The sequence below is a fragment of the Ctenopharyngodon idella genome, chromosome 1 (assembly GCF_019924925.1).
Source record: "Ctenopharyngodon idella isolate HZGC_01 chromosome 1, HZGC01, whole genome shotgun sequence".
In the NCBI taxonomy this organism is placed as follows: Eukaryota; Metazoa; Chordata; class Actinopteri; order Cypriniformes; family Xenocyprididae; genus Ctenopharyngodon; species Ctenopharyngodon idella.
Genome location: NC_067220.1, coordinates 13,272,953 through 13,289,072, shown reverse-complemented (window position 1 = coordinate 13,289,072; position 16,120 = coordinate 13,272,953). Strand labels below are relative to the sequence as shown.

General features: G+C 36.7%; 1 protein-coding gene across 10 annotated transcripts in view; it reads left to right on the top strand.

Moving 5' to 3' along the window:
* The window catches only part of dmd (dystrophin), a 126,166-nt gene that overhangs the window by 30,966 nt on the left and 79,080 nt on the right, over positions 1–16,120 (top strand). For all 10 annotated transcript variants that reach the window (XR_007930290.1, XM_051894299.1, XM_051894275.1 and 7 more), the window contains exons 14-26: positions 75–176; positions 428–535; positions 1,157–1,336; positions 1,570–1,742; positions 3,798–3,921; positions 4,245–4,332; positions 4,673–4,914; positions 8,367–8,547; positions 11,638–11,783; positions 12,624–12,836; positions 14,479–14,592; positions 15,195–15,350; positions 15,556–15,726. Coding sequence is in view for 9 of the 10 variants with exons in the window: in XM_051894299.1 (XP_051750259.1) it covers positions 75–176; positions 428–535; positions 1,157–1,336; positions 1,570–1,742; positions 3,798–3,921; positions 4,245–4,332; positions 4,673–4,914; positions 8,367–8,547; positions 11,638–11,783; positions 12,624–12,836; positions 14,479–14,592; positions 15,195–15,350; positions 15,556–15,726 (1,998 nt within the window). In the remaining variant the exon portion in view is untranslated. The remainder of the gene's footprint in view (positions 1–74; positions 177–427; positions 536–1,156; positions 1,337–1,569; positions 1,743–3,797; positions 3,922–4,244; positions 4,333–4,672; positions 4,915–8,366; positions 8,548–11,637; positions 11,784–12,623; positions 12,837–14,478; positions 14,593–15,194; positions 15,351–15,555; positions 15,727–16,120) is intronic.

Sequence of the window (16,120 nt, the reverse complement as noted above, 5' to 3'; positions counted from 1 at the left end):
GACTAAATAACTGTGGTATAATATTTTATTTACTTTGATCAGTCTTCCATAACACCCCTATGTTACATACACAGAATCTTGGGGAACGCTGGGCAGCGATCTGTAAATGGACTGAAGAGCGTTGGATCCTCCTTCAAAAGATCCTGCTGTGCTGGCAACATTTCTCTGAGGAGCAGGTACTGAATCCTTCTAGAGCGTGCTGGAAAAGCTTTTACAATGCATTTAGCAGCTCTGAAAATGCCTTTTGAATCCTGCCTGTTAAATGACTATAATGAGAGCATGTCTGGGGAAACATAAAGGCTTTGAAGACCTCTTTTCTCAAGAGAATCAGTACGATAACATCACCAGTGCTCAAAAGAAACAGGAAAAGCAGCAGTGCAGAACACGTCTCACAATCTCTCTTTAATCCGCTGTCGTTGTTTTATAGCTGCTGTTTGATTCTTGGCTGACTCAAAAGGAGGAGTTAGTTCAGTCTATCCAAAGAAGTGGCACAAATGACCCAAATGAAGTAGCTGCCAACCTAAGGAAGCTCGCTGTAAGTGGCCACACATAATCCAAACTCACTGAAACATTAAAGTCAAGCCTACTTTGCTTGATTTTATCCATCAGGATTTGATGGTTAATCATGCATTTTGATTTTTTCATCATTCAAACATCACTTTACAAAAGTAAAATAGGTTTTGAGTGCCATGTCTTGTTGAAATCCTTTTTAACGGGTTTGAAATCAGGCTTTTTTAATAATGCAACACAGTTTCCAGCTAGCATTAAATTATGGAAGCTTGTTTCTGACATGAAATAAAACATAAAAAAAGGTAACTGCGACTTTTTATCTCACAATTCTGACTTTACGATATGAAGTCAGAATTGCGAGTTATAAAGTCAGAATTGCGAGATATAAAGTCAGATTTGCGTTTATATCTTGCAATTCTGACTTTATAAGATGCAATTAACTCGCAATATAACTCGCAATTGTAAGTTTATATCTCGCAATTCTGAGAAAAAAGTCCGAGTTGTGAGATATAAAGTCAGAATTGTGTGATAATATAAAAAATATTAAACTCTGACTTTATAATTTGCAATTGCGAGTTTAAATCTCACAATTCTGAGAAAGTGCATTTTGTAACTTAACAATTGATGGCTGAATTTCGTTCCTCAGATTTTAAAAGCAGACCTGGAGTTGAAGAGGCAAACCATGGATAAGCTTTGCTCCCTCGTTCAAGATCTGCTGACCAACATTAAGAGCAAAGAGGCTGCTGGGAAACTAGAGGCGAAGCTGGAGAGGTTTGCTCAGCGCTGGGACAAATTGGTACAGTCTCTTCAGCTCACCAGCACCAAGGTGGTTATGCTAATGTCATTCCATTTTCTGTGTCTCATCTTTTCCGCAATACTGTTCCATCTATTTCTATTTCACTCAAAATTTGATATGGCTTCCTGCATTGCCCTGCCATCACTCAGAATAAATAAACCGCTCTCACTGTATCTCACCCTCTCTCTTTCATGTGCACTCAAGAATCGTATACACATCTATACACTTACACATGCATGTCTTACAACTTTTGTCCCTCTTAGTTTTCAACTATTGTCACCACATCCCAGTCGGAGCTCACGCACACAACCATGGCAACTGTCACCAAGGTGACCACGAACCAGAAAAAGATGGTGAAGCATACTAAGGAGGGCATGTCTACCCCTCCACCTCAGAAGAAGCGACAGATTGTCGTTGATTCAGAACTTAGGAAAAGGTGAGCTTATGGTTTCATTACAGGTCACTAAATATGAAGGACCCAATTATGACAACAGAAATAGGAGACTTTGTGGGGGTTTTTTCTCTTAATCAAGCTTTTTCATCTTGATTATCACTATTTCAAGATTGAGAAAATAAGAAGGTAATACATTTTGTGCGGTTTATGCTTAAAAGACACCATGACAAGCACACTTTTATCCTGTGCTGATGGATTTCCTATTGAAACAAAGTTGAGGTGGAACATATTGAAGGGCTTGTCCTTTTTTTTTTTTTTTTTTAAATAGCCAATAGGATTTAATTACATCAGAACTATGTGCATGATTTCCTTCCTATATGCTATCTGCCAGTAAGAATTAGGGGGAGGGACATTTGAGGCATATTTTGGATATTAAAGGGGACCTATTATGCAAAATTCACTTTTAAGGTGTTTGAACACAGATGTGTGTCCACAGTGTATGTAAACAACCAGCCTATAATGGTAAAAGTCCACTCACTCCTTTTTATATAATCCCCATAAATCATAAACAGTCTCTCCAAATGAGCGATTCCGGATTTCCCCCTACTCTTACATAAGAAGCCCCGCCCATGACTGGTGACGATCTGCCCTATTAGCATAGATACTGCCCTGAGAGAGCCACAGTGGCAGCAGGCCGCCATTTCGGTTTCCTCGCTGTCGCAGCTGGAGATATACAATGTCTGTGTCAAAAAAATGTTACAAATGTTCTGTTATCGGATGTACCAACAAACAGAAGAATCTCCATAGACTCTCGACATCTTAGCCTCTGAGGAGACCATGGTTGAATTTAATTTATGAAGGAAATGTGCTGAAGAAAGCCAGTTATATATTTGCGCAAATCATTTTACGCTGGACTGCTTCACAAATGAGGGTCAGTTCAATGCTGGATTTGCACAAAAGATTAACATGACGGTACATGCTAGTCGATGAGTTGAATCAACTCCACAACAATTTAAGGCAGAATACCGCTACTGACAATTTCTGACATTTTGGCTGCGTGAGATTCGCCAGTTTTTTTGTTGTTTAGTATCTTTAGCGTGAGCTGTTAAAACTCCGCCCTCTTCTGGAAAGGGAGCCGGGATTAGCAGCTCTTTTGCATTTAAAGGGACACACAAAAACGGTGTGTTTTTGATCACACCCAAATAGGGACAAATTTGACAAGCTATAATAAATGATCTGTGGGGTATTTTGAGCTGAAACTTCACAGACACATTCTGGACACACCAGAGACTTATATTACTCATATTATATTACTTATATTATTTTGAGAAAAGGGGCATATTAGGTCCCCTTTAAATCTGCTAAAAGTGAATTTTGTCAACTTTTAGCAGTACACAACAAATATAATGCACAAAACTCTTTTGGAGAAACATGTTTTAAAATAATAAACATTTATCTAGCCATCCGCTTTTCCTTTTTGTAGTGTCGTGGAATAAAACAAGATATTTTGATCTAATTGTAATACTTTTACTAGATTTAAGGTTAAAGAATTGCTGATAATAGTCAAACTTACAAACAGATCATACTGTACAAGTTTATTGTCATAAAACCTTGTTTGTTTTAGTGTGAATTGCACATGCAATCTTTTGATCACTCAGTATGATCAGTTTGTAGTAAAATGGAGTCATTTGTACACATTTTCTGAATGAAAAGACAGTCATTACTTTTTCGCATGACACAACTTAAGTGAAATATTACTTTCAAGTGTATTTATTTATCTAAGTAAGATAATGAAAATAGGTTTTCTTATGATACCTCATGAAAATCAAGTGAAATTTAGCTTGTTTTTTATTTAATTCTCAAGGGAATTTATGTTGTGTAAGGTTGCAGTAAAGGCTTTTTCATCTAAATAAGCACTTTTACAGCCTGTATGAGTTTAACTGCACATGTGAGTTTAGAAATGATGCTGAAACACAAAGCCTGCAGTGAGAGGAAAATGCTAATCAATGCTAATCAATGCCAACAACATTCAAATGACTAACAAACAAACAAGAATAACTAATTTGTTTTGCTGTTCTCTCATCAATTTCCCTGCAGATTTGATGTGGACTTTACTGAAATTCACAGTTTTATGACTCGGTCAGAGGCTGTTTTGCAAAATCCAGAGTTCTCAGTTTCCCGTAAGGAGGGCAGTGTGGCAGACCTCTATGAGAAAGTGCTGGTAGGTAATATTGACGTGTTTTGTAATGATTCAAGATATTAGACTGCAACGTGAATTATATTACATTAGAATTCTTTTAAACTTCAAAATAATTTTGAGTGTATGCTAAGTTTTTTCCTTTTAAAATAATAATAATTAAGTATAATATAAACATTAAAATATACAATATAAGTATTTAAAATTATGTAAATTAAGTGAAGTGTAATGGTGTAATAGCAAGTATATTTTAAAGTGTATGTAAACGCAATTATTAAAACACAAAGAAATACTTTTTAAAATGTTGAATTGGTGTTTACTGTGTGATTCTTTCTGTCATTTTTGAGGCAATTGACAGGGAAAAGCCAGAGAAGTTCAGGAAGTTGCAAGAAGCCACTCGTTCAGCCCAGGCTTTGGTGGATCAACTCGCTAGCGGTAAAAGGGATTATTTTCATATGCTCATTAATTTCAGTTCGATTTCCTGGTATAATTCAAAACTTGCCCTTGTTTTCCTGTAAAAAAAAAAACAAAACAAAAAAAAAACACACAAATATCTCCCATCTTATTTGGAAAGCAATAATCTGCATTTTGCTGCTAATTAAAGTAATAAGATCCTGCATAATGTCAGCTTTATTAATAATAGATAGAGATGTACATCGATGGGACATTTCTTAGCTATTTTGAAAGTCTAAAGCCTTTGGCAGCTTAATTGCCTCAGCAAATGCTGTTTCAATATGCATGAGTCTCATTTGTCCTAATGGATCTTTCTCTAAAGATGGTCAAAATTCCGAGGACATCGAGCAAGCGGCTCAGCAGTTACGTGCTCGATGGGTTGATTTCTGCGCTCTCTTAGCCGAAAGGCTGGCGTGGTTGGCCTACCAGACCAAAGTCCTGGCTTTCTACAATCTCTTCCAGCAACTTGAGCAGGCTGTGGTGACCGCTGAGAACTGGCTCAAGGTCCAATCGCCGCCCGCGTGTGAGCCAGAGCCTCTGAGGATTCAGCTTGAGCGTTGCAGGGTAACCACCAGTGTCTGTCCTTGTGCATGGGGTCTTGTTCCTCTGTAGATTTGTCTTTCAATGTGTGTCTGTTCTGTGTCCATATACAGGGCACAGTCTGTCTATTCCTGTGCCTGGCCAGGTAATGCACTTTACCCGCTGCATGTGTTCATCTGATCTCATGCAAAAATAAAATAAAATTTTAAAAAAATGCAATGATGTAGGGGTGGGTACGGAGCCCCGCACATGACATGCAAGAAAAAAAAATTTGTTCCCTCAATTTGCTAAATCATATGCAGGATTTACTATTTCATTCCCTCGATTTGCTAAATCGTGCACAGGATTTACTATTTCGTTCCCTCGATTTGCTAATTTGTGCGCATGATTTAGTAAATCGAGGGAACGAAATAGTAAATTCTGCGCACGATTTAGCCTACTGTTTTTTTTTTTGTTGTTTTTTTTTTTCCTGCATGTCATGTGCAGGGCTCCGTAGGTGGGTGATATAACCAAAATCGCATATCACGATATGAGTTCTGTCAGGATCACTATCGTCAAAGATGACTGGCAGTTAGCATACAGTTGGATTGGCGGTATGGTTCTGTTCTGGGCAAGAACTCCCTGCCCATCCATGCAGCCTAGCATGGATAAGAGCAGGGAGAACAGCAATAACACCCCTTAGGGTAAACAGAACAGAACCAAGTATTGCAATATCATTCATTATCTTAATGACAATAATTAATGTAACAACATAATTGAAGAATGAGTTTGATCAAAAGAAATATCAGAAGGGCAAGTCCTGACTGGACAAAGGAGGAGCTGGGGAAGGAGGAGGGTAATTAGCTCCTGAGCAATGTGATAAAGCTGCTGATAATACTGAATGGAATATATATATGCGGATGCGGTGATAGGCGTCGTATTCCTATAGGTCAATGTGAGTGTCAGCTGATGCGAGCTTGACTAACGTGACCTGCCAGAACTACACTATACGCTTGATTAATTTTATTTCGCGATAACGATATATATCACAATATAATTATTTTTGCTTTAAATAAGGTTATGATATCAACATTTTTGATACCATTGAACTGTGATAATTCTTGTCACCATTTTCAATATCACAAAAAAAACTAATACTAGCCTAAGTTTAAAAAAAAAAAAAAAAACAACTCTCAAGCTTACTGAAGACAAGTAAGCAGTGATAAAGAAAGAACAAATAAACTAATTACAAGCATATAGGAAAATAATAGAACAAAGTCACAAATGAAATAGACCTACCTGAAAAACTAGAAATAAGAAATACTACATAAATTGTATAAAGTAATCAAATTTATTAAAAAACACTGCTTTGACTTTACTGTGTAAATTAAATAAACCTTTATTCTTATTAAAGTTACAAGTGATTCAGTCAAGAGCAGTGAGAGATTTTCTCTCTTTTTTGTTGTTTGATTAACATTAATAAAGACAGCAGATAAATTTGGATGCTGTCACTTTAAGACCGACTGCACGGATCCAGTATACTTGTGCGTTTTCTTTCTCAACTGTTTACATTCACTAAAGACATAAATGACTGTTTATTTGCAAAGACATGGTCACTATGACACATAAATATGTGTATTTAACCAATGAAGCCCAATTAGTTGACAAAAAGCACTCAGTTCAGTCCTCACTGCTTTATGAGCAGCGGCTTTATGTGCTTGAGTCTCTCAGGCAGCACTGAGAAACAGTCTCTCTGTAAGCACACGCATATAGCGGAATTAGTTGTCTTTTGCTGCTTAATACTTAACACATGCAAACGATAAGCTTTCGTCACAGCATAGCGCAGCAATGTTACGTGAGCGTAACCGCGATAGAGACGATAGTCCAAAATCTCTACCGGTTGACAAATTTCTGCCGGTATATCACCCACCCCTACAGTGATGCATTGATGCAGGACATTTGATCATGCCAGACAAGACAAATAACCTTCAGGGGTTTTTTTTTTCTTGATCTTTTGAGGTAAAAGAGCTTGATTTACTTGCTATAACTTTCAGAACCTCCTCCACAATCCTATCTGCATGTCCTTCCAAAGATTCCCGACATTAGAAACAGACAGATGTTTGTTTTTTACTTGATTTTTACCAAGGTCCCTGAAGTTTAGACATTAACATTATAGGTGAAAAAAAAACTCCAATTATCTGTTTTGATAGATAATTAATATATGTCATGCAAACAGTTTTTAAATTTGAATTTTATTTAAAAGGGCCTACTTTTAAAATTGTATTTTTTTTTTTTTTTTTAAATCAGTACATGAGAATTTAAATGCTTAGTTAGGGGTTCTGAGTTTTGCTGAAGGATCCAATATAGTTGTTGCTTTTTGCATTACATTGTGACAGGTTCTGAAATAATTCTGTCATTTATGTCAAAAGATCAAGGAAAATCAATTTCAATCAACAATCAGTTTGTGAAATGACCATTTTTAAGGGGACTCTGGCAGACCTGGCTGGTGAATTTTAGCTGCAGTTAGATGTTATATAATTTAGCTGTGATTATGGTACTTATATAGGATGATTTAATTAAAAAAAAGAGTGCATTTCCACTGTCTGATGGCCTGTTAGATTAATGATTATGATATAACAGGCCGAGAGACAAGTTGTGTGATTAAAAAAGTTGAGTGATCAAAGCTCCGCAGGTTTAAAGTCTCTCTTTGTTCATCTGTTCTTACTTCTTTTATCCACAAGTATATCTGTACCTGACAGCTTTCTATATGAACATCTTTCTTGCTTCTCTTTACCAGATCCTAATTTCTGTAATGTGTCTTTCAGAAGAGACATGTCTCCCTGAAGACCTTGAGTGTCTGTGATGATTTGATCATTTGATGTGATTAACCCATTCATTATCTTACTATTCCCCAGCCCAGATTTACTCATTTAATATGTCACACACACACACACACACACACACACACAGGGTTTCAATATTTCATGTCCACATATCTGGAAAAAAGAAAACTGAGACTCTCATATGGCACCAGGCAGCAATAATGTGATTTGTATAAGTTACAACGTTACCATTTTTATTGGATCAATAAAAATACAATTTTTATTAGAGCTATTTTATTGGCAATTGGGATTTCTAAACAGCTTATCATAAATAAACTCTATATGTGCTTCATCTAAGGAAAGAAGGTGCAATGAAAGAGTTGTGGAGAGAAAACTCAAAGCTAAAGATGAGATTTTATGAAGTTTTTATTGAGTTTGTGAAGTCTGTAAAAACATTTGCCTCACAACAAAACAATATTCTCTGCATTTGAATCAGCATAGACACTTTGAAGTTATGAGTAAAGTTATAAGTTCTAAATATTCATGTTTATTCCCACTTCAGATGACGAGGGCGGACAGCAAAAAGATGGGGCCATTTTCCTGCCAGTATTTGTGCCATTATCATGTGACTTAGTTTAAAATGTTACAAGACCAGTGCTTTATTTCATTTCACAGGATGAGATTACTCGCCTCTCCACTCTACAACCTCAAGTGGACAAGCTGCATGAACAACTTCAGGAGCTGCGGCAGAAAGAAGAGACACCCGTTCTCTTTGATGCTGACATATCTGCCTTCCAAGAGCACTACCACAAAGTCCTCGAGGACCTGAGGGCCAGGGAAAGACAGCTTGTTCTGGGTGAGGGATGTCTAGTGCTATGCTATTTGGGTTAACGTTGAGGGAGTTTAAAAGTGGATCACTCACATACTGTACTATGACAGCATTCATAGGATTCAGACTGCAGTGTGGTCTGGTTTGATCATGTTAGCTTCTGAGCTGGCAGCATTTTCATAAATCTTTCAAATCAACGAGTTTCTCTACCCAATTTATGATACACAGGCATCTGAAATTTTTATGGCTTTGTTCTAATTTTTACATACTCTCTGGCTTAAAGGTAAATTGTGTCTAAAGAGTTTCTACACAATCCAGAAAGATTCTTAAAACTTGGTCAATTCAAGACACCAGCATGTATCCACCATATTTCAGTTTTTTTGTGTGCTGATTGTGTGGGCAAAATCATCAGAATTATGGAGAATGGTAAAATTTAAATAACAGAGCTGAGCGTACTTCACTATGAATAGTAGCTGAAGGTATAATCAGATTATTTAAAGGGGCTGTATGTGAGAATTTTTCATGTATTAATCGCTTTTTTATTGCCAATGTGTGAACAGGTTGTAACAAAACGTAAAAAAAAAAAAAAAAGTGACCTTCCACGACTTCCTAGGTTGTCTATGAAAACCTGTGTAGACTGATTTTTATGTAAAGGACACGGCCTTGGACGTTTTTGCCAGGAAAATCAAAAGGGATGTGATGTTGACGCATGTTTCCGAGAACCTTCTTCCGTTCAATGTCATGAAGTGAATATTTATACAATGTTCAGGATAATGCCGAAAGAGCTATTCTGTACTGTAATGTCAATGTGTCATGCAAAGAAAAGGAATTCATTCAAAATATTCCCATTAGTCACATATAGACTATAGTCTTAAATATACTTTAGAATCAAACCATCATAACTGTAAAATTTAGAAATGGGTTGGTTCAGGAATGTGCTACCAGGATGGTGTGTCCATTAAAACACGGTGGATCCAGTACTCAGTCCATGATCTTTATTAACAATTAAAAGCATAGGAATCGAGCCATGGCAACATAGGATTAAAAATAGAGTTGTATGGTGTCTAAGAACAAAAGACAATAACGAACAAAGTTAGTCTTAGATACAATTAACAATATAACTCAAACAAATCATATAATCCCATTAACTCAACACAAAACAGTTTAGCAATCAGATAAGAACACTAGTACATATGAATGATAAATCGCATAGAACTCAAACATACATAACTTCAAGAAATAACATTAAATACCAAAAGGAATTAACTTACATGGTCAGAAACACATCAGCGCTACAAGAAGCTCTCTTTGAGGAGAAGGAAAAGGAATGTCAGCTTCAGCTGCATTTTTCATGCACACCAAACAACAGCAGCTAAACAATGATTCAGTGCACCTGAGGAGACTTAGCTCCACCCATGGCTGACTATGTCATGTGACCACCTGGGAATTCTCAACAACAACAGTAGCCTTTCATTTTAATTACTTCATCTGTCGACATGTTGCAGGTGAATAGAGTACCTCAGAGATGACGTGTTTTTGTAGGCCAACCCGGAAGCTAGAGGCGCACGGGTTCCCTTGATCGAAAGCCTGTGCATTTTTCCCATAGACTTTTGGAAAATCGCAAAAAATAAGCTCTGTGATTAACAAAGGGTTATGACACTTAGGTGTTTTGTCTATCAAAATAATCTTTACAAGTTAACACAACATTTATACATTTTGAAGCCTAAATAAAGTCGTCAGATTTAAAAAGCTAACAGTAGGCTATAAACGGACTACAGCACACCATGGTCGTGGATCAATGTCACCACCACCAAGCTTTCTCAAACTTTATTTAGAAAACAACTTTGTTTAAAAATATGCTCGCTGATTATGATCTGCACTGTGTATGAATACTTATCCACTTTTTCATGAGAAATGCTGTCCAAAAGTCCTGTTTGTCATGATGACGTCTAAAGTCCCCGCCAAAGGAAGCAGTCCCTTTTAGCAATTTGTTAGCAACCGCCGTTTTTAAGACACAATAAAGGTTTAAAAAATCACAAGCGGGTTATAACTGGTGTGTTTTATGTCATAGATCAAAACGTGAAAATATTTAGAGGCTTTGTTAACCACAGACCTTATTTCAGGCGTTTTAGCAAAAACCCATTCAAAAAACGCATTGACTTCAGGGCAATAGAACCGGAAGTCCTAAAATGCTAACTCGCTTCCAGGTTTTGCATACAAAAACACGTCATGTGTGGACATATACATATGATCGCTACAATCAGATGCTTTCTTAACTGCAGTTTTCTCACTGCTGCAGTTTTTATTGTGTGTTTATTTTGTTATTGAGAGGAAAGCGTGCAGCACATATTTACATACTCATCAAAATTTCGCTATCAGCAGCGCTAGGATGTTTGTTAATAGTATATCGCTGCAAAGGTATTTTTAACTTTTTTTACTTCTAAGCGAAGAAGAACAAAAAAAACTTCGCCGTGACTATATTGGGACCTTGAATCACATCCAGGGTACGTTTACACGACAACGATATGCTTAAAACCGAGATGTTTTTACTTTGAGTTTTCCGTGTACAGACGACACCATTGTCAAAACGATCCCCATTCACACGAATCTATGAAAACGACTAAAAACGCTGTATTCTGCTGGCAGGCCATTAGATGGCGATGAAACACTATAGACTGAACATAATACGCATGTGCATGACATCATAGTTTTCGCATTCATTCACGTTTTTGTTGTTTACACGGAGACCGTTTTCAAAACCTTGCACTTTGAAACCCGTTTTCAGAAGTTTGCGTTTTCAGGCACCCAAAACGCTGTCGTCATGTAAACAAACCAAAGCGCATAAAGTTTCACGTTTTTAGTTTAAAACAGTGTCATGTAAACAGCCCCTCAGTCTCTTGTACGTTATGTGTGCACAAGTGCGAGTCGCTAAAAACTTCATTTAGCCTCTTAATAGTAAATTATTTGTGAAAATCGAACATGCAAGAAATGGGGCATTTGTTGGACTTTGTAAATGATAGACATTTGAGTTCTGTTGGAAACTGCAGGACTTTGCTGGCAGATATTGCGTAGGTAACTGTGTTCAGACTTGTTTTGTCTTCTTTTCTCTTGTATTAGTCCAGTCTAGTCTTCCACCAGCACGTTATAAGGATGTGATGGCAGCGCTGCTGGCCTGGCTGCAGCAGTGTGAGAATAAACTAGCCATTCCGTCCACAGCAGTGACAGAGTACCCTGTCATGGAGCAGAGGCTCAAAGACATCAAGGTTTGATTTTTATTATTTTTTTTATTATTATTATTATTATTTTTTTTAGATTTAAAATTTGAGTGTTTGAGATTTTCACATAGTGATTAGTGGCACACATCTCTTAGTGGCACCAAACAAATAGTAAAAATAATTATTGTTTTCAACAGGTTTCCTGAACATTCTCGAATGATGTTCCTGAACTACAAAAAAAATATATATATATATATATTATTTTTTTTTTTTTTAAAGAAATTTTTATTCAAATTTTTATTTTATTTTTTATTACTTTTATTCAGCAAAAACCTGCAAAATTATGCTGAATGGATTTAAACCACTCCATTCAATGTAAAATGTATTAAATGGGGCTGAAAGTACGACACACTTATTTGGTTTCTGAAAGCATTATTAAATCATTAAGATTCCAAGTGTGATCCTGCACATTAAACTGGGATATAAGAAAATATCTGATCCTCAAACAATTACACACTTCAATGTTAACTTTTTAAATTTAGTAGGATCATAGTAAAAACATAAAAGCCATATAACATCATTATAATCATATGTACCATATGTAAATGTTATTTTGGCTTCTAAAAAAACAATGGTGGTAGCCAAAACATATTTAGAAAATAAAAAATTGCATAAAACTCACTTAATACATTGTTTAATTAGCAAAATACCACATATGCTAGGTGAATATGTGCATTTTTTTTTTTTATTTGAATAATAATATGATAAAGGATGATTTGCAGTTTTGTGTTAATATTATTGGTATTATTTGTTAAACGTTCATTGTGAATGCCTAATAATATTGGTAATATTAATAACACACTAAATAAGTGCCAAAATATTGTGCAGGCAATTCAAGCATCACAGAAGGAGCATCAGGGTGACGTTGATGACCTCAATAAGATGGCCGAGCAGGTGTTCCAAAAAGCACCTCATGAGATCTGTCAGAAGTACCGGACCGAGCTGGACAACGTGATGGTGCGCTGGAGGCGTGTGTCTGAGCAGCTGGAGGAGAACATCCAGAAGCTGCAGGATCACATGACCAAATTACAGCAGTTCCAGGCACGTGCTGAAACAATATGCTGATGAGGCAAATTACACTGGCTCTAATTTCTCTCTAGCAGACACACTTCACCTACGCCACGCTGGGTGCTTTCCAAGTAGAATGCATTTGAATGCAGGCCACTGGAGATGTTGGCTGTGTCTCAACACCTAGTCAGCTGCCTACTCAGAGCTTACTAGGTTTTGAACCACATCTTTCTGAGAAGAGTATTTTGTTTAAAGGTTGCACTTTTTAATCTCAGATGACTATTCTGGGTTCGACAGAAATTAAGCTCAATCGATAGCATTTGTAAATTGTAGTAATTTGTCACTTGTTTTTGTTTTTTTGGTGTCACTTGTTTTTGTTTTTTTGCACTTACAGTGGAAGTAAATGAGGAGACTTTTCAGAGGATTTAAAAGCATAAATGTGAAATTTGGAACTTTATAAAATACCTCTATTCTTTTGTTATTACTTGTGTGCTATTTGAGCTGTTTGTTTGATAAATGACCTTATTTAAGGTCATTTAAGGGTTTAAGGCATTGTCATGTCAACAAAGTTGTAAAATTGGTTATACTGTAACTTTACGCAGAAAAGGTTTGTATGTTTTTTTTGTTTTTTAAACACATATACTGTTTACACCTTGTGTCTCTTATGACTTTTGAAACTGAGTATTTTAACTTTTACAGATTTTTGTTATGCATTTTCTTAAGCTCAAACAGTAGAGCATAGCGTTAGCAACACCAAGGTCATGGGTTCAATTCCCAGGCAAAAGAAGACCTTATAAAATGTAAATGTGTACCTTGAATGCAATGTAAGTCTCTTTGGATAAAAGTGTCTGCCAAATGAATAAATGTATGGCACAAGTGCTTTCTATTGAGCTTAAAGGGTTAGTTCACCCAAAAATTTCGGTTATTAAGTACTCACCCTCATGTCATTCCACACCTGTAAGACCTTTGTTCATCTTCAGAACACAAATTAAGATATTTTTGATGAAATTCGAGTTTTTTTTTTTATTTATCTCTTACAAAAAGCAATGAAATTACTATATTCAAGGCCCAGAAAAGTAGTAAAGACATTGTTAAAATAGTCAACGTGACTACAGTGGTTCAACTTTAATGTTATGAAGCGACGAGATTACTTTTTGGTGCAAAAACAAAACAAAAATAACGACTTCATTCAACAATTTCCTCTCACATTGCAGAGCTTCTGTGTTCTACGTCAGAACGCTGACTCTCGCGTGCACCGCGTCGGCCAATACTGAGCCAGTGTTCTGACATAAACACGGAAGCGCTGCACTGCGTCAACTGTGTAGGAGAGAGGGTAGAGAAGAAATTGTTGAATAAAGTTATTTTTGTTTTGTTTTTGCGCACAAAAAGTATTCTCGTCACTTTATAACATTAAGGTTGAACCACTGTAGTCACTGTATTTTCGTTGCTTTCTATGGGAGATAAAAAAGATGATGAACAAAGGTTTTGCAGGTTTGGAATGACATGAGGGTGAGTAATTAATGACAGAATTTTCATTTTTGGATGAACTAACACTTTGTTTTGAACCCTGAATATTCCTTAGCAAAAATAAATTCCTATGGGTTGTGTATCATAAAAACGTACCATAAAAATGTAACTGCATATTCTGATAGAGCATCATTTTATCCAATGGTAGAATGACACAAAGACTCTCCAGAAGTGGATGGCAGAGGTGGATGTTTTCCTGAATGAGGAATGGCCAGCTCTGGGAGATGCAGAGGCTTTGGAGAAACAGTTGGAACAGTGCACGGTGAGGACAGTCTTTATTTATTTAGCAATAAAAACTAAGTTTGTGTTCCCAAACTTGGAAAGAAGCTCCTGATGCCATACTGATCTAGAGCAAGATGTGCTAAAATAAAAAAAGTGATCCAAAAAACTTACCATTGTGTTTCACAAACATGGCCCAAAAATTAAAATTCAGAAGAGGGTGCTTTTTATGCAGAGGCAAAGCGAAGCCTAAATGAAAGCATCGGTCTGGAAGAGGAAGAACTGTTTCTCATTAAGATGAAATCTGCAAAAATATGTTGTTGGGAGACCTGCTAATATAGCCGCAGCGGCGGTTGGATAAGCCGTAAAGCCATTGGGACCTGACTCAGTAAAGACCCTGCCTTCTTTTTTCATGCAGTGGAAGGAAATGATTTTTCATATAACAAGTCGTGAAAACTGTAGCTTAAACATGAAATTACATTTCTCAAATTGCATTTCAATATTTTTGTGCCCTATGGTAAGTTAGCTGTAATAATGGTGATAGCTTCACTTCTATCTAGTAGAATTGGGTCGGTGCATTGGCATGACCTGGTTTTTAGGATGGCCAAGACCATCTATTTCAAACATTCTGTTTTGATTTGCCAGGCTCTGGTGAATGACATCCACACCGTCCAACCAAGTCTGAACGGCATCAATGAGGTGGGACTGGCCTTGAAGAGGGAAGCTGAGGCACCGTTTGCCATCAAAATACAGAAGATGCTTGATGAGCTCAATGCTCAGTGGGAGCTCATTTGCAAACAGGTAATTAACATGCCACACGGGCTTACGGTGCATTATACTAATTAATTACGAAGTGAGGTGCAATTTAGTCATCTTAAAAAGCCCACGCATACCATTTTCGCACCTAGGCAATATAAAGTGAAACTTTTTGATATTATTAGAACATTGCCTGCAGTTTCAGGTAGATGTTAAAACAAAAATGAACTGTGTTGTTGTTGGTCCTCAGGCTTATGCAAAGAAATCAGCCCTGAAAGGAGGGCTGGACATGACGGTGAGTTTGAGGAAGGAGATGCAGGAAATGCAGGAGTGGATCACTCAGGCCGAGGAAGAGTACCTGGAACGAGACTTCCAGTACAAAACACCTGAAGAGCTTCATAAGGCTGTGGAGGAGCTGAAGGTTTGTTTTTCAGTGGAAAATTTTGTTGCTCAGAAAACATAATAGAGTAGTCTCTTGTCAGTGATGTCTTACATATAACAATATGGATAAAATAAAAGTGATATATATATATATTTATATATATTTTGGCTGTCGATTTAACGCGTTAATTAATTAGTTACAGTAAAAAATAACGTGTTAAAATTATTAACACAATTAACGCACCCGCCACGCCCCTGACCTACGTAGGCTTGGGAGGGTTACTTTAAAAATGTATTCCGTTACAGTTACAAATTACTTCATAAAAAAAGTATTCAGTAACGTAATCAAAGTACCACAATATAAAAGTAATGTAATCTGATTACTTTTGGATTACTTGAAGGTCACATAGGCCTATATAAAGAAAGAAAGAACT